Source organism: Bombina bombina, chromosome 3 (assembly GCF_027579735.1).
Source record: "Bombina bombina isolate aBomBom1 chromosome 3, aBomBom1.pri, whole genome shotgun sequence".
NCBI classification, from domain to species: Eukaryota; Metazoa; Chordata; class Amphibia; order Anura; family Bombinatoridae; genus Bombina; species Bombina bombina.
Window position 1 is genome coordinate 648,388,293 of NC_069501.1, and position 19,879 is coordinate 648,408,171.

The 19,879-nt window shown below is 39.2% G+C and overlaps 1 protein-coding gene across 1 annotated transcript in view; it reads left to right on the forward strand.

Moving 5' to 3' along the window:
• The window catches only part of MRM3 (mitochondrial rRNA methyltransferase 3), a 28,112-nt gene extending 8,516 nt beyond the window's left edge, over positions 1–19,596 (forward strand). Inside the window, exons 3-4 of the mRNA XM_053707372.1 lie at positions 18,387–18,554; positions 18,906–19,596. Of these exons, the coding sequence (XP_053563347.1) occupies positions 18,387–18,554; positions 18,906–19,453 (716 nt within the window). The 3' untranslated portion in view covers positions 19,454–19,596. The remainder of the gene's footprint in view (positions 1–18,386; positions 18,555–18,905) is intronic.
• The last annotated feature ends 283 nt before the right edge of the window (positions 19,597–19,879 follow it).

Here is a 19,879-nt window from a genome sequence, read left to right on the forward strand (position 1 = left end):
AAAGACCTTGTCTAAACGTTTAGATTTAGTATCAAGAGGACCAGAATCCTCAATTTCTAATGCAATTAGGACTTCTTTAAGTAAAGAACGAATAAATTCCATTTTAAATAAATATGAAGATTTATCAGCATCAACCTCTGAAACAGAATCCTCTGAACCAGAAGAATCATTAGAATCAGAATGATGATGTTCATTTAAAAATTCATCTGGATAAGAGAAGTTTTAAGACTTTTTATGTTTACTAGAAGGAGGAATAACAGACATAGCCTTCTTAATAGATTCAGAAACAAAATCTCTTATGTTATCAGGAACACTCTGAACATTAGATGTTGATGGAACTGCAACAGGTAATGGTATTTTACTAAAGGAAATATTTTCTGCATTAACAAGTTTGTCATGACATTTAATACAAACAACAGCTGGAGGAACAGCTACCAAAAGTTTACAGCAGATACACTTAGCTTTGGTAGTTCCAGCACCAGGCAGCGATTTTCCTGAAGTATCTTCTGGCTCAGATGCAACATGAGACATCTTGCAATATGTAAGAGAAAAAACAACATATAAAGCAAAATTGATCAAATTCCTTAAATGACAGTTTCAGGAATGGGAAAAAATGCCAAAGAACAAGCTTCTAGCAACCAGAAGCAATGAAAAATGAGACTTAAATAATGTGGAGACAAAAGCGACGCTCATATTTTTTTAGCGCCAAATAAGACGCCCACATTATTTGGCGCCTAAATGCTTTTGGCGCCAAAAATGACGCCACATCCGGAACACCGACATCTTTGGCGCAAAAGAACGTCAAAAAATGACGCAACTTCCGGTGACACGTATGACGCCGGAAACGGAAAATATTTTTTTGCGCCAAAAAAGTCTGCGCCAAGAATGACGCAATAAAATGAAGCATTTTCAGCCCCCGCGAGCCTAACAGCCCACAGGGAAAAAGTCAATTTTTTTTAAGGTAAGAAAAAATGATTGATTCAAATGCATCATCCCAAATATGAAACTGACTGTCTGAAAATAAGGAATGTTGAACATCCTGAGTCAAGGCAAATAAATGTTTGAATACATATATTTAGAACTTTATAAAAAAAGCGCCCAACCATAGCTTAGAGTGTCACAGAAAATAAGACTTACTTACCCCAGGACACTCGTCTACATGTTGTAGAAAGCCAAACCAGTACTGAAACGAAAATCAGCAGAGGTAATGGTATATATATAAGAGTATATCGTCGATCTGAAAAGGGAGGTAAGAGATGAATCTCTACGACCGATAACAGAGAACCTATGAAATAGACCCCGTAGAAGGAGATCATTGCATTCAAATAGGCAATACTCTCCTCACATCCCTCTGACATTCACTGCACGCTAAGAGGAAAACCAGGCTCCAACCTGTTGCGGAGCGCATATCAACGTAGAATCTAGCACAAACTTACTTCACCACCTCCATAGGAGGCAAAGTTTGTAAAACTGATTTGTGGGTGTGGTGAGGGGTGTATTTATAGGCATTTTGAGGTTTGGGAAACTTTGCCCCTCCTGGTAGGAATGTATATCCCATACGTCACTAGCTCATGGACTCTTGCTAATTACATGAAAGAAATAGTATTTAGGTTTTGTAAAAATGTATATAAAAAACACTATCGCCTAGATTTAGAGTTTTGTCGGTAAAGACCCGCGTAGCTAACGCTGCTTTTTTTCCCAGCGCACCCTTAAGACAACGCTGGTATTTAGAGTTGTCTGAGTGGCTGCGTTAGGCTTAGAAAAGGGAGCGTTGAGCAGAATTTACCTTCCCTTCAACTCTCAATACCAGCGTTGCTTACGGTAGCGGTAAGCTGGAAAAACGTGCTCGTGCACGATATCCCCATAGGATACAATGGGGCTGAGCTGGCTGGAAAAAAACCTAACACCTGCAAAAAAGCAGTGTTCAGCTCCTAGCGCAGCCAAATTGTTTCCTATGGGGAAACACTCTCTAAGTCTGCACCTAACACCCTAACATGAACCCCAGAGTCTAAACACCCCTAACCTTACACTTATTAACCCCTAATCTGCCGCCCCTGCTATCACCTGCATTATATTATTAACCCCTAATCTGACGCTCCGGACACCGCCGCAACCTAAATTATCCCTATGAACCCCTAATCTGCTGCTCCTAACATCGCCGACACCTATATTATATTTATTACCCCCTAATCTGCCCCCCCCCAACATCGCCGCTACCTTACCTACACTTATTAACCCCTAATCTGCCGACCGGACCTCGCCGCCACTATAATAAATGTATTAACCCCTAAACTGCCGCACTCCCGCCTTGCAAACACTATAATAAATTGTATTAACCCCTAATCTGCCCTCCCTAACATCGCCGCCACCTACTTACAATTATTAACCCCTAATCTCCCGCCCGCAACTTCGCCGCTACTATAATAAAATTATTAACACCTAAACTCTAACCCTAACACCCCCCTAACTTAAATATAATTTTAATTAAACGAAATAATCTTCCTATAATTAAATACATTATTCCTAATTAAAACTAAATACCTACCTATCAAATAAACCATAAGATAGCTACAATATAACTAATAGTTACATTGTAGCTATTTTATGATTTATATTTATTTTACAGGCAACTTTGTATTTATTTTAACTAGGTACAATAGCTATTAAATAGTTAATAACTATTTAATAGCTACCTAGTTAAAATAAGTACAACATTACCTGTAAAATATATCCTAACCTAAGTTACAAATACACCTAACACTACACTATCAATAAATTAACTACAATTATCTAAGCTAAAATACAATTAAATAAACTAAACTATAGTACAAAAAAAACAAACACTAAATTACAGAAAATAAAAAAAAATTAACATGAAGTTTAAACTAATTACACCTAATCTAAGCCCCCTAATAAAATAAAAAAGCCCCCCAAAATAAAAAAAAATGCCCTACCCTATTCTAAATTACAAAAGTAATCAGCTCTTTTACCAGCCCTTAAAAGGGCTTTTTGCGGGGCATTGCCCCAAAGTAATCAGCTCTTTTTACCTGAAAATAAAAATACAATACCCCACCCAAACCCCCCTTAAAAAAAAACTATCGCTAACCCCCTGAAGATCATCCTACCTTGAGTTGTCTTCACGCAGCCGAGCCAAATTCTTCATCCAAGGTGCGCAGAGGAGTTCCTTCATCCGGTAGAAGTCTTCATCCAGGTGGCGTCTTCAATCTTCATCCATCCGGAGCGGAGCCATCTTCAAAGGAGCCGACGCGGAACCATCCTCTTCAACTGACGACTTCCCGACGAATGAAAATTCCTTTAAGGGACGTCATCCAAGATGGCGTCCCTTCAATTCCAATTGGCTGATAGGATTCTATCAGCCCATCGGAATTAAGGTAGGAAAAATCTGATTGGCTGATGTAATCAGCCAATCGTATTGAGCTTGCATTCTATTGGCTGATTGGAACAGCCAATAGAATGCGAGCTCAATACGATTGGCTGATTGGATCAGCCAATCGGATTGAACTTCAATCTGATTGGCTGATTGCATCAGCCAATAAGATTTTTCCTACCTTAATTCCGATGGGCTGCTAGAATCCTATCAGCCAATCGGCATTGAAGGGACGCCATCTTGGATGACGTCCCTTAAAGGAACCTTCATTCGTCGGGAAGTCGTCGGTTGAAGAGGATGGCTCCGCGTCGGCTCATTTTGAAGATGGCTCCGCTCCGGATGGATGAAGATTGAAGACGCCGCCTGGATGAAGACTTCTACCGGATGAAGGACCTCCTCTGCGCACCTTGGATGAAGAATTCGGCTCGGCTGGGTTAAGACGACTCAAGGTAGGATGATTTTCAAGGGGTTAGCGATAGTTTTTTTTTTAAGGGGGGTTTGGGTGGGTTAGAATAGGGGTATGTGGGTGGTGGGTTGTAATGTTGGGGGGGGGGTATTGTATTTTTATTTTCAGGTAAAAGAGCGGATTACTTTGGGGCAATGCCCCGCAAAAATACCTTTTAAGGGCTGGTTAAAGAGCTGATTACTTTTGTAATTTAGAATAGAGTAGGGCATTTTTTTATTTTGGGGGGATTTTTTATTTTATTAGGGGGCTTAGATTAGGTGTAATTAGTTTAAACTTCATGTTAATTTTTTTAATTTTCTGTAATTTAGTGTTAGTGGGTTTTTTGTACTATAGTTTAGTTTATTTAATTGTATTTTAGTTAAGATAATTGTAGTTAATTTATTTAATTAATTTTATTGATAGTGTAGTGTTAGGTGTATTTGTAACTTAGGTTAGGATTTATTTTACAGGTAATTTTGTACTTATTTTATCTAGGTAACTATTAAATAGTTAATAACTATTTAATAGCTATTGTACCTAGTTACAATAAATACAAAGTTGCCTGTAAAATAAATATAAATCCTAAAATAGCTACAATGTAACTATTATCTTATGGTTTATTTGATAGGTAAGTATTTAGTTTTAAATAGGAATAATTTATTTAATTATAGGAAGATTATTTCGTTTTAATTAAAATTATATTTAACTTAGGGGGGTGTTAGGGTTAGAGTTAGGTTTAGGGGTTAATAATTTTATTATAGTAGCGGCGACGTGGCGGGCGGTAGATTAGGGGTTAATAATTGTAGGTAGGTGGCGGCGATCTTAGGGAGGGCAGATTAGGGGTTAATACAATTTATTATAGTGTTTGCGAGGTGGGAGTGCGGCGGTTTAGGGGTTAATACATTTATTATAGTGACGGCGAGGTCCGGTCGGCAGATTAGGGGTTAATAAGTGTAGTTGGGTAGCGGCAACATTATGGGTGGCAGATTAGGGGGTAATAAATATAATATAGGTGTCGGCGATGTTAGGGACAGCAGATTAGGGGTTTATAGCTATAATGTAGGTGGCGGCGGTGTCCGGTCGGCAGATTAGGGGTCAAAAAAAAATTATTAGATGGTTGCCGATGTGGGGGGGGGGCTTGGTTTAGGGGTACATAGGTAGTTTATGTGTGTTAGTGTACTTTATAGCACAGTAGTTAAGAGCTTTATGTTCCGGCGTTAGCCCATAAAGCTCTTAACTACTGACTTTTTTTGGCGGTAGGAGTCTTGTCGGTAGAGGCTCTACCGCTCAGTTCTTCCAAGACTCCAAATACGAGCATTAGGAAAATCCCATAGAAAAGATAGGATACGCAATTGGCGTAAGGGGATCTGCGGTAGCCTGGATTCGCGGATAGGAAGTGAGCGGTAGACCCTTTCCTGCCTGACTCTAAATACCAGCGGGCGGTAAAAAAGCAGCATTAGGACCCCTTAACACTGCTTTTGACGGCTAACACCAAACTCTAAATCTAGCCGTATATGTAATTGTATACAAATAACTGTACAAGCGCATATATATGCGCATATAATATGACCTAGATGTTAAATAAGTTAGCGTGGTAAACGTGACTAATCCAACGGTCTATAATAAACAAATGATGTGGGTTTGTTTAAATAGTTTTACTATAAATAATCAAAAGAATATAAAAACATAAAGTAACAATGTAGACAATAAAACCAATGTTATAAAACCACAATCTTGTGTAATAGTATGGCAATGGCTTTTAATCTCTGAAGCAATATTTTAAACCATCTAAACATCACTTATTGAAAGTGTGTTTTTTATCCACAGCAGTGAGATACATCAATTAACCTTTTTCACTCCCCCTTTTTTATTCAGCCCATGCTCACAAATACATTTTTGGCTTATAGCCCGCAATATCATTTGTAACAAATAGACCATTATTGTTACATTAGGTAGGTAGTTCTGATACTATTACACAAGATTGCTGTTTTATAACATTGGTTTTATTGTCTACATTGTTACTTTATTTTATGTTTTTATATTCTTTTGATTATTTATAGTAAAACTATTTAAACAAAGCCACATAATTTATTTGTTTTATACACCATTGGATTAGTCATGTTTACCACTCTAACTTATTTAACATCTAGGTCATATTATATGCGCATATATATTTGCGCTTGTACAATTATTTGTATACAATTACATGTACACAAATATAGTGTTTTTTATATACATTTTTACAAAACCTAAATACTATTTTCTTTATCATCAACCAGATTTGAGCGCTCCCCTATACTGTTTCAATATATCTTTGTTATCGACATTTGTTTGGAGGAACATATGTCATTTTAGGGTGTAGCAGAGTTGAGATTTTCAAACGGAGGTGCACTCACTCACACCTGTTCTTTCACGGAATTGTATTTGGAAAAATGTTGTTTGAAATCTAAGCTATAGAAAAAGCCTTCATGATGGTAGTTATTTTATATTTTCAAATTAAGAAAGATAGCAAGAAAATTGAGCAACGTGATTAACTTTAAGAGTTTGTTAAAGTAAGTAAATTAATCTGTAAAATATGAGACGTCCGATTCTAGGTTGATATCTCATGTCTAACTTTAAAATCCAGAATAACTCTTTTTGTTAGGGACTTATGTCTATCACCTCCCCTAGGGTGTCTTTTTACAATTTCAGTGGTCTGCACCCCAATATCAGGAACACTGGTGAGGTGCAGTCCATTGAAATGTTTGGCTATGGCAGAGTCCTTATTAAAGTTTTCCACATCCCTAAGATGTTCTCTGATTTTGTCGCAGAGTTTGCAAGAGGTTTGTGGCACCCTAAAATGAACAGGCACGGAAGTTTTTCCAGCTTTTGTTCTGTCTCAGCTGAGTGCATCTCTCTCTCTTTTTATATTTATGCAAATTGTTCTTGGGTCTCCCTAAGAGTAAAAGGGGAAACCAGACGTGGACTCCTTGCACACATGCCCTTAGAGAGATGCGACTGCACCTCACTGACGAGGCCCACAGAAGACCGAAACGATCGTCTGGGGTTGTTGTTTCTCTTGTTCAGAGAGGAATTGCCTGGTATTTCGGTGCTGGACTGTCATTGGGCAGGGTCAGACTGATATGCTACAGGATATTTTTTCTCTGTGAAGGGGCATAGTGTGCTAAAAGAGTATGCACCCTGAGTGGCACCCTAAAATGAACAGGCACGGAAGTTTTTCCAGCTTTTGTTCTGTCTCAGCTGAGTGCATCTCTCTCTCTTTTTATATTTATGCAAATTGTTCTTGGGTCTCCCTAAGAGTAAAAGGGGAAACCAGACGTGGACTCCTTGCACACATGCCCTTAGAGAGATGCGACTGCACCTCACTGACGAGGCCCACAGAAGGCCGAAACGATCGTCTGGGGTTGTTGTTTCTCTTGTTCAGAGAGGAATTGCCTGGTATTTCGGTGCTGGACTGTCATTGGGCAGGGTCAGACTGATATGCTACAGGATATTTTTTCTCTGTGGAGGGGCATAGTGTGCTAAAAGAGTATGCACCCTGAGTGGCACCCTAAAATGAACAGGCACGGAAGTTTTTCCAGCTTTTGTTCTGTCTCAGCTGAGTGCATCTCTCTCTCTTTTTATATTTTGCAAGAGGTTTGGCCGACGTACTGAAATTTACAATGGTTATTGGGTATATAACCCATCTTGTTCTATATGTTGCATGGTATTTAATATCAAATGTTTTCTTGGTAACAGATGAGAAAAAGTTGTTTCCCACTATTACCATTTTACAAGCCTTACATTTAAAGTTGTTGCACTTGAAATTCCCCTTTCGGTTTAACCAAGTAGTGGTTTTATTAACCTGAATCATACTAGGGGAGAGTTTTGAGCCCAAGGTTCAAGAAACAAATTTTCAAGGGGTGCCAAAGTGTTATCATTATTTAGTAGTTTTAATGTGTGTGGTTTTTTTTTTTTTTTTCAGAATTTTGACAACTTTGTGATACTGAAAGGAATATGGAGTACTGAAAACAATTGCTCCTACTGAAAATGATTTCCTGTTTTTTTTTTTTTGCAAATTCTTTTATTGATGTTGAATCAGCATATAACTTATATCATACACGTACATCATACGTAATGTATATATTAACAATGACTAAGAGGCAATAAAGATCCAAACCTTTTTTTCATATATTGATAAAACTGGTTATAACCATAAAAGAAAAATTATTAGGAAAGGAGGGGAGGGGTAGGGGTTTGTCCAGTCTCGGGATGATGCAAAAAATAATATTTTTATACTATGGGGATTATAAAATTTCAGCTTACATCTCAAGTAGGTCTCTGTGGTCTATTATATTCATCCCAAGTTGCTTTTATCGCTATGAAACTGTCTGTGTTTCCTTTTTTGTAAGCGGAATACTCTTCTAATTCTAAGAGCTCGGATACCTTAGCTCTCCACATATCTATTGTGGGAATATCTTTTGTCCTCCAATTTCTAGCTATCAACATTTTTACACTATTTGCAAGTATGCGGAATAGAGGAAGTAGGGATTTGAGCGGGAGTTTGACAGATTTGTTTAACAGCCAAATTAGAGGATCTGGTGGTAAAGTCGTGTAGAGTATTTTTCTAGTTTCATCTATAACCTTGTACCAGAACTGATTTAATAGGGAGCACCACCACCACATATGTCCCATGCCGCTTCCCACATGCCCGCATCTCCAGCATTTATTATCGGTGCTAGGGTATAACCGGTGCATCTTCCTTGGGGTCAAGTACCAGCAGTGTAGAATTTTATAGTTAGTTTGTAGGACAGATGCGGATACAGAAGATTTCTTTGTATTTGAAAACATGTTAGCTGCTATTTGTGGGAGAATAATTATGCCTAGTTCTCTTTCCCACATCTCTATCGAATATGGGAGGTTTCCAGGCATAGGTTGAGTTAAAATTTTATATATGGCAGAAAGAGAGTGGCCCATTGGTTTCTCGATGTTGGTAGGGGTGCAGTCATATTATTCCTATATTTGTGTGTGAATATGTAGTCTCCTGTAAGTAAACCAGTTGTTTGCCCAGTCATATCCCTTGTCTATCAGCTGGGCCTGAGTGCATATAGAGTCATTTGCTATGACATTGTATAGTAGTGTGTCTTCAGTAGTCGGGGTGTTGGGGTTTGGTTTCGTTAGGGAATCTAGTGAGAATTCTGTGTTGTGACTAAGAGAAGTTAAGGGGCTGGGGTTTGAGGACAAGCAAGGATGATGGCGAAGGGCCATGTCCCATTGGTTAACGGTCTCTTTTGTGATTGGATTGGAGAGCATTTTAATTTTTTCAGTGAAGCCAGGATTCCAGCATATTGATGCTAGCGGGAGTCCTGCATTTATCTGCTCTTCAAGATGGACCCATCTCCTCTGCCTCCCGGCCGTCCTCCAATCCAAAATTCTTTGCAGAAACACAGATATTCTGTATCTCTCCAAATCAGGCAATCCTAAACCTCCATGCTCACGCGGTAATGTCATAGTGGTTTTGTTTATTCTTGGGGGCTTCTTTTGCCATACAAAAGTGTTAATTAATTTTTGTACTTGGAGGAGGTAGCCGGGAGGCAAGGGCACCGGCACTGTCACCATAATATAGAGGAGTCTCGGGAAGATGTTCATTTTTACGGTATTAATTCTGCCCCACCAAGAGAGTGTTTTTGAGCCCCAGGATGAGAGATCTCGCATTATTGCTGTTTTAATGGGTAGATAGTTAGCTTGGAATAATTGGTCGGTAGATTTAGGGAGATAAACCCCCAGATACTTAAGTGCTTTTGGACACCATCTAAAGGGACAATAATTATTAATTTGGTTAATGGAGTTTTCAGAGAGGCCAAGGGCTAGAATTTCAGACTTGTTCTGGTTAATTAGAAAATCTGTCATTTTATTAAACATGGAGAGTTTGAGTAATAATGGGGGAATAGATGTTACAGGGTCAGTCAATGTGAACAGGATGTCATCGGCAAATAACGACACCTTGTATTCGTCCCCCCCACCTCAACGCCTCAAATTGCCGACGTTTTTCGAATCTTTGCTTCTAGGGTTTCAATAAATAGGGCAAACAGTAAAGGTGAAAGGGGGCAGCCCTGACGAGTGTAGTTTTTAATTTCAATCGGAGATGAGAGTGTGCTATTTACAAGTATACGGGCACTAGGTGCAGCATACAGGGCAAATATCCGTTTTAAGGTAATGGAGCTAAAACCAAAGGCCTCGAGGGAAGCTCTTAGGTAGGACCAGTTAACACGGTCGAATGCCTTCTCGGCTTCTGTAGATATAAACGTAGTGGGGACATTTTTGTTCGTTACGTGCCAGATTAAATGTATGTTGCGTACCGTGTTGTCTCTCGCTTCTCGTCCCGGGATGAAACCGACCTGGTCATTGTTAATGAGGGTGGGAAGAATTCGATTAAGACGAGTCGCGATTATTTTCGCATAAATCTTAAGGTCTGTATTGATAAGTGAAATGGGACGGTAATTAGTAACTAGGTCTGGGGATTTGTTCGGTTTGGGGATTACCGTTATATGTGCCTGGAGTGATGAAGGAGGGAAAGCTCCAAAATCATCTATGCTTTGGAAGTACCGAAGTAGATATGGGGACAGAATTTCTTTAAATTTTGTGAAGTAGGAGTTCCCGAATCCATCTGGGCCAGGGGATTTACCAGAAGGGAGAGATGAGATAGCAACCAATATCTCCTCTTCCGAGAATGGAGTGTCTAGTTCATCCTGTTGTTCTACAGATAGTTTAGGGAGAATAATGTCGTTAAGATAGTTCGCTATGTCTGTAGGATGGGGGTCGTTTGCGTCTCGTCTAATATTATATAAGGTATCATAGTAGTCCCTAAAAGTCTGAATAATGTCTTTAGAAGTGGACTTCCTAGCTCCATTTGTGTCTCGAATTTCCATTATATAATGTTTGTTAGTACGTTTCTTAAGCTGGCGGGCTAGCATTCTGCCCTGCTTATTTGCTCCTTCATAATAGATTTTCCTGAGGTATAAGGCTTTTTTCTTGGCCTCTGAGCCCAGAAATACTCGAAGTTGTTCTCTTTTATGAGCTATACTGTCTGTCAGGGATGTATTTGTGGGGTATATTTTATGTAAGTCTTGAAATTTGGTAATGTCTGCTAATAAAGAGTCTAGATAAATATTCTGTTGTTTCCTCTTTGCGGCTTTAAGCGCTATTAGTTCTCCCCGAATAACGCATTTATGAGCGTTCCATATATGTTGTATATCTATATCAGGGGTATCGTTCCTTTGGAAATAGTCAATTAGTGTCTTTTGTATCTGTATCTGTAGCTGGGGGTCTCTGATGAGAGATTCATCAAGACTTCATTGTGTAGTGGAGAGGTCAGATGGACGCCGCTGAAATTGGCAACTAATAATAGCATGGTCTGACCACGTTATGGGGTTTATTTTAGTTTGTGTTATGGAAGACAAGCTGGATATGTCCGCAAAGAGAGAGTCAATCCTTGTGTATAGCTTGTGAGGGTTGGAGTAAAACGTAAAATCCCTGTTATTCGGATGTTGTAGACGCCATGTGTCGTGAATTGCAAGTTGTTAGAGGGAGTGTTTTATTTGCCTTAATGTTTTATTAGGGGTAGAGGATGAGCCCGTTGAGCAATCTAATGTTGGGTCGAATGCTAGATTAAAATCGCCCCTTAAGATTAAGCCGCCTCTGGATATCTCTAGTATTTTATTGGTGAGCTGATTAAAAAGAGGGGCTGGGTTCACATTTGGGGCGTATAAGCTCACTAATGTAATAGGTCTATGATAGAGATATCCTACCAGGATCAAATATCTCCCTTCACCATCTTTATGGGAGGAGGAAAGTTTGAAAGGTAACCCTCTCTTAATCAGTATACCCACTCCATTATGCTTAGTAGTGTGCAACGAGAAATAGCTCTGCCCAAATTTTTGGAAACTAGACTTAGGTTCATGACCTCTTTTAAAATGGGTCTCTTGGATAAAGAGAATGTCTCCCCTGTGTCTCTTATAATCCCGTAGGGCTAGTGATCTTTTTTGGGGACTATTGAGGCCTTTAGCATTATGTGATATGAACTTTATCTCCGTAATTGGGCTATTCATTAGTTTGGGAGCTAGGGATAGCAGCTAATATATGAATTTTATTAGAGTTTTTCCCCCGATATAGAGATGGGGTTCCCGAGACTGGACAGAGGGATAAGGAATAGTAAAAAAAAAAACATTAATCACAGATTGAAAGTAAAATATATTCAAAATTACATGAAAAAACATTGTAATACCAATAACTGTTGCTTTAAGTGTACTATCCATATTGTGGTACACCTTACAAGGGAGGAGGAATATCGCCTACCATACTCCTAGGGTATTTAGGAGAGCATATAATATCAGGATTAGGTAATTTAGTATACAAAGTTTATCTCCCTGATCAAGGATATACGTTGTTTAATTATTTGGGGACATCAAATATTGAGAATCGTACTACCTGAGGGTGATGGGTAAAACTTAGTTGGCAATATATAACTCAAGGAGACCATCATCAATAGGGTCTATAATCTGGTCTCCGGGCGTTATGAACACCAAAAATTTGTTTTGTGCGGCTAAAAGTATCTTTAAGCTTTTGCTTTTAATCATAGTTTTTCTTAATATAGGGAAAATCTATAGTTAGTAATGGTTATGAGCGGAGTTTGTTCTAAGTAATTCTTAGGTGAGATAAAAGAAACTCAGTATAAAACTTAAGTCCTGACACATGTTATTATGGAAAACCTTCTATAAACACATTAGATATAAAGAACCATATCTTGACTAGGTACATTTTAACTTGAGTTCCGACTTCCTATCGTCCATTTTTACCCCTGCTGTGGGGGTCTAGATTAGCTAGTTTCATATGGAGTTGGTTATCCCTTTCTAGTCCATAAGATTCAGTCAAGCATATCCTAGGCCAGAGACCTTTTCAAGCTAACATAGAGGTGCCGTAACATAACAGGTTGTGTAGGAACATACAAATACCTATGAACATTGTAACTTTCTAACTAAATCATCACAATACAATTAAGAACAGATTTAGTGTGATTCATTGTAACAATTTGTGGTCTGTTAGGTGTTTTATTGAGTGCTGTAAAAGAGCATGCCAAAATGAATTTATTGTTATTTGAGTCTGTACTTTACCAGGGCAGGTCCATTCTTCATTCATCTACTCCTTCAGCATCAGTATAGGCAAAAAGAAGCGTAAAAGAAACCTGGTTTATTGAGTGGTCATCCATAGGATGTACCGGAGCCAAAGGGGCTCCAAATCAGGGGTCCAGCAGGATGACAAAGGGTTTCAAATCTGGAGGGAGATGTTGAGTCAGGGAGGAGGGGTTTCCTCCCTGGTTGGTGCTTTTTCCGTTCTTCTCCTTTTCGGCAAGGCTCTTTGCCACTGTGGTCTTTGTTCTGTTGGACGTGAAGGACCTGGCTCTGCAGCTGTAGGTGGAGATAAGACGTTGTCTTCACTTGGAGAACGGAACTGAATGTTCAGGGTTCTGGAAAGATTTTCGAGGTCGCCATAATCTTTATAGATAATTTGGGAGCCATTGTGGCTAATGATGAGGCTAAAAGGGAACCCCCAACGATATCTAATACCACGTTCCTGTAGGGTGCTTGTAATAAACTTTACATCCTTACGCCTTTGAATTGTTAGTGGACTGAGGTCTTGGTACATCTGAAGTGTATGACCTTTAAATGATATAGATTGTCTTGACCTGGCTGCCTGCCAGATGGTTTCTTTAGTAGTATAGCGTAAAAACCGGACAATGACGTCACGTGGTGGCAATGGAGGCCTAGGAAGAGGGCGTAATGCCCTGTGTGCTCTGTCAATGTCTTCGCTCAATAGCGGTGGTGAAGTAGGGGTTAGGAACTGGCAGAGGTCTATTATATATGTTTTAAGTTGATCCTGGGGTATTTCTTCTGGTATACCACGGAGCCTCAAGTTATTTCTGCGGCCCCGGTTGTCCAGGTCCTCCACTTTGTCTTGGAGAGACTGGACCATGGAGTCCTGGATGGAAATTTGCTGAGTATTGGCACTGACCAATGTGTTCAGGGTTTCCTGGCCCTCCTCTAAGTATTCCATCCGCACCCCCATCTCATTAAGATCCCTTTTAAGGTCCCTCATCTCTTCTTTAATGAACGACTTTAGTGATTCTAAGTCAGATTTAGAGGGGAGGGATGCTAGCTTCACTTGAATAGCTTGTAATGAGTCCTGGTGTGAATTTGTAAGTTCTGCTGAACTTGTGGGGTCTGAGGAGTCACGTGCACCCCCTGCCGCCATGGTTGCTGTATCTGCAGTGTGGAAGAAGGAGGACACTGATGGTGTCTGGGGTGGGTTTTTTGTAGTTTTATCTGGCTTTTGCCCCTTTTTGGGGGTCATTTTGGTCCTTTTATCTGCAGTCAGTGAGGTTCTGGTTAATATACTGCTGTCTAAGCTGCAGCTGTACTATAATGAGAGGGCAGCTTGTTTGGAGGGCCAGGTAATAGGTTTAGTGATTATTAAGGCCTGTATAGCAGAAGTGGATCACAACTCAGGTCCTGTTATGGATGGTCAGCTCTGGGATGTGTACTAAGAGTCTATGTTTACTATTTACTTTGACCCCGTGAGTAGTGCATACAGACTAGGCAGTGAGTTTGAGGTAAGAACTGCCTACTGTAACTTTGCCCGCTAATGGAAAAGTCCCCTTCTGAGGTCAAGCGCACAGGGTATAGATCTGATCCACGTGTGTGGTGTGTGGCACTAGAGAGAGTGATATAGGTTGGCGGGTATAGGAGAAGGTACCTCTCTGTAATCCGGGTGATTTGTAGTGGGTCACAAACAGTTCCTCCGTTTCTGTTGAGCTGCGTGTCAGATGCCCCTTGTAATAGCGCTAAAGGAACGTATCTCCCGCGGGACTGCCGATCCAAGATGGCGGCGCCCAACGGGTATGTATTGCAAGTCAGGCTGCTGTTCTTGTCCTTTAGTATTGAGGTAAGTGGTGGTGTAGAGTGGCCAACCTGTCCTCCGGTGAACTGTGGGGGGTCATTAGTGTTAAAGGGGCCCCTGTATATGCTTGAGATGCGGTTCAGTCAATCTCCGGTAGTGCCGTTGTCAGATGTGCTCAGCAGGTACTATTATTGAAGTAATGATATCTGGGTCCCTGAGGTAAATCAAAGTTATAACTTGATGGGCTGTTATAGAGTCATCTTCCCACGTAGATCCTGATCAGTTGAAGTTATATCCTGATCGTTTATATGAGCTAGGAGTGTAGGCAAATTCAGAGCTTTTCTATTGTGCAGCCATGTTCCTGCACGGCTTGGCTCCGCCTCGATTTCCTGTTTTTTTTTAAATAGATTTTTGGCCATCTCTCGCTTCTTCCTGGGTAGAGCAGAGTAATTTGTGATTATATCCCCTGTTAAGGAGTCTAGTTTTTAATTCCTCAGATTGAGTGTTCGCAATTAGTGTTTCTCCTTATTCTAAGGAATTGACTCGTTCAAAAGGTGTTGTGGATGGGCAGATTAAGCAGGATGGTATTGCCTGCTGTGGGTTTTCAATAAGTGCTAGACCTAATATCACCTAAACCTTCAAGAGTAAGGTCCAAAAAATTAACTGTGACAGGATTTGTCTCACCGGTGAATCGTAATTTGACATTATTAATTATCGTTACGATAATTAAAAAATTCAGTGAATGCAAAACTCTTACCATCTTTTGCCATCTATTACAAATATCATATAATCGATAAAACGTTTTATACAAAACAATGTCATTGATATACTAATTGTGATCAGAAAAAATGTAATGGAGTTCCCACCAACCCACAAATAAGTTAGCATAAGAGAGGGAGCATTTCGCCCCCATTGCTGTACCACCTAGTGGGAGATAAAATACGTGGTCAAACAAAAATAATTGTGGGTTAGCAGGAACTCCAAGCATTCACACAGGAAGATTTTCTCCTTCTCCGGATAGGAAGTATCCATATCCAGAAACCACCTCACAGCTCATATTTCCAAATTTTGAGGAATGCATGAGTACAGAGACTCCATATCAATAACAGCTGAAGGCTGAAGAATAGATTCCATCCACACGGACAGAGGATCCAAAAGGGAGCCTATGTCCGAGACGATGGGCCTACCCAGGGGGATGTTAAATCCTTATGGATCTTGGGTACGTGGTGGAAGATTGGAATGACAGGTGATTTGGTAACCAAAAGTTCCACCTCCTTTTTTTTTTTTTGTAAAAAAAACCAAAGCTATTCCATCCTCCAACAAGTTAGCAAGATCTGTTTTAAATTTGTTAGTGGAATCTGATGGTAAACTGTGATTGATGACATGGTCTGATAACTGTCTCTTTGCTTCTGCAGTGTAGCTGGTTTTATTTAAGAGCACAATTAAGCCTCCCTTATCAGCATTTCTTATTACCAAATTATCATTAGTTTACAATCTATTTAAAAGAGTGTGTTCCTTTCTTGATAAATTTATTTTTGATTGGAGGGTGTGGATTTGTCTCTATTTCTGAGGCTAATTTAATTAAATCCCTTTCAACACTGCTCTGAAATGCATTTATTATAGGAGGAGTGATATATTGCGTTCCGAGACCATTGATTAGGTCCCCACTGCCAGAAAGTTCTCTCATAACCTCCAAAGCACAATAGTCCTTGAAATCCTTCAGGTCTTCTTAATCATTTTCATGAGCAGTCTCTGTGGGAGTTGTGTCTTCATTAGGCTCCTGCTGTTCTGTGGTTGACTGGTCAGCATTGAAGATTTTCTTTTTCAGTGTTAATTTGCAGACAAACTTGTTAACGTCTATGATAGTCTCAAATACTGAAAACTTTTTGGTTGGAGCAAAACCAAGTCCTTTAGACAGGAGGGATATTTCTTCATCAGTTAGGTTATAGTCTGAGAGGTTCACAATACTCAGACTATTATTCATTCTTTTTTCCCCTTTGAGACCTCCTTGTCCTACGCCTAAAGGGACACTTGGTTGAGTTGTGATAGTTATAATATTTACAGATGATTCATCTCCAGAATCCTCCACTGAAAAGGTGGCTGCACTGTCCATGTCAGATGAACCCTGTGAAATAGACTCTGGATCAGAGGAATCCATATCTGTAGAAGAAAAGGACACTTTTTTATCTCTTTGTTTTCCTTTTGATTCTTTAGTATGGATTGTGGGATATGTTTATTGGTATCCCTACCAGGACCAGAATTTCCTGTTGCCATACAACATTATCTTTGTATACTTTGTTGATGGAGCAGCAATACACTACTGGGAGCTAGCTAGACACACTGGATGAGCCAATGAAAAGAAGCATATATTAGCAGTCACCAAGAAGCAGCCAGCTCCCACTAGTGCATTGCTGCTCCTGAGCATACCTAGGTATGCTTTTTTTAACATAGGATTCCAAGAGAACAAAGCAGATTAGATAATAGAAATAAAACGGAAAGTTGTTTAAAATTGCATGCTCTATCTGAATAATGAAAGTTTAATTTTGACTTTACTATCCCTTTAACCAGTACGAGTATTACCTTTTAAACTCTGCCAATGTAAGCTTCATACAGCTTTCCCCAAGAAAGAAGGTATTTTTTTTCCTTAACACTGATTAGGCATTAGGACACATAGGCAAGGCTGTGTGCATTGCAAATCACTGTTTGCACTGGAGTCACAAGCAGTATGCTTAGTGTCTCTGCTCAAAGAAACCGGGCAGAGCAAATATGCACCTTCTGAATAGGGAGGATAAGGGATAGAGAGCTCCTTTCTTGTGGGTAGTGCCAAAGAGAAACCGTTGCAGGAAGTGAACTGTGCAGGCTTTAGGGCGGCTTTAGAAGGCTGAGCTACAATAATGTAAATGGTATATTTTTTTATATTTAATTGATCAAAAATTAATATAATTACATATCAGTGTGCAGGAATTAATACTAAATACTTCAGTACATTACATTAATATTCTTTACTGGTACTTTAATCAATAGAAATTATTGCACAGGCAATTAGCACATCTAGGTAAGTATCCCTGCTTGCCTTTATCCAGTAAAACTCCATATACATTGTTACCAATGCTCAAGAGGATTCTTGGTAAGATATGCAACATCTTGGGATTTTTGCTTCAAGTACTGTGTTAAAACACAGCGGTCCCCTAATGGGGTGAGTGCAGCAAATACAAAAATCACTACTTTTTGCTGCACTTACCCCATTAGGGGACCGCTGTGTGTTAACACAGTATTTGAAGCAAAAAGCCTAAGATGTTGCATACCTAATTTGCATATGTTACCCAGAATCCTCCTGTGCATTGGTAACAATGTATATGGAGTTTTACTGGGTAAAAGCAGGCAGGGATAATTGCCTGTGCAAAATTTCTATTGATTTACTTTTGCGATATGGAGGATTTTAATATCATGCTTTTATCTCCACCATAATTTTAATGAATTTTGATTTTGCACTAGTACTTTAAGGAACAGGTAATACATTGCAAGTTATTTGACCTTGAATAGAGTTAAATACATATTTCAGAATAGTCTGACTTTATATATTGTAACAAACTGAATATCATTATGCACATCATTTCACAGGGATTTTTAGACGACCTGATTATGCAAAGATGAATTTTCCTGCAGTACAGATACAAAATTCACTGTCTTTGTCACTTATTTGTGACAACATCCGGGATCCTGGAAACCTTGGTACCATCCTGAGATGTGCTGCTGGAGCAGGCTGTAATAAAGTCTTGCTCACTAAAGGTACTTTCTAATCTATATTTTGTTTATTAATCTTTTTTTTTTTTTTTCCTCTTGGTTTTAATATGTAGACTGTATCACAAACATTTATATGCAAAATAGTGATTCCTAACCTACAGAAGCCCTTTGGGGGTTAAATACATAGATTTTGGGCATCACCCACGATAAAATGACCTGCTTTAATCAGTAAGAGCATGTAATTAATTTCATTATCATGACCCTGAACTACATTCGGTTATTGAACAAACAAAAAAGGGTTAAAGAAATGTGAACAACCCACATACACAATTTGTTTTTGTGTGTGCAACTTGTACGTAGGATAACTACATTTATTTTCTGACTTACCTTTTTTAGGTTGTGTGGATGCTTGGGAGCCAAAGGTTCTGAGAGCTGGGATGGGAGCACACTTTCGCCTGCCAGTAATCACTAGCTTGGACTGGGATATTGTGCCCAATTACCTTTCTCCTGGCACCAGAGTGTTTGTGGCTGATAATATCCATCCAGAAAACTCTAATAAAGAAAGCAGAATGTCTGGAAAAGCTGGTGACTATGGTTGGATTTCTACTCAACCCAAAAAAGCATCTCTTCAGGAAGACCATGACTTTTCTAGTGATGATGAAAGCTCTGAGGAAGATAGTGACAAAGAAGGTCTATACATCCCTGATGTTCAGATTCAGAGTTATCACCAAAATTGGGCTAGGGAACCAAGTGCACTAGTAATTGGAGGAGAAACCCACGGCTTGAGCTTGGAGTCTCTGCTATTGGCAGAAAAATCTGGTGGCAAACGACTCTTTATTCCAGTTGTACCAGGCGTAGACAGCCTGAATTCAGCCATGGCAGCAAGTATCCTTTTATTTGAAGGAAAACGACAATTGCAAGAGAAGACGCAACAAAAAGTTTAAATCTCTTATCAATAGTGTGTGTGTATATGTGTGTGTGTGTATATATATATATATGTGTGTGTATATATATATGTGTATGTGTGTGTGTGTGTGTGTATATATATATGTGTATGTGTGTGTGTGTGTGTGTATATATATATATATGTGTGTGTATATATATATGTGTATGTGTGTGTGTGTGTGTGTATATATATATGTGTATGTGTGTGTGTGTGTGTGTATATATATATATATGTGTGTGTATATATATATGTGTATGTGTGTGTGTGTGTGTGTATATATATATGTGTATGTGTGTGTGTGTGTGTGTATATATATATATGTGTGTGTATATATATATGTGTGTGTGTGTGTGTGTGTGTATATATATATATATATATATATATATATATATATATATACATACACGCACACACACACACACAC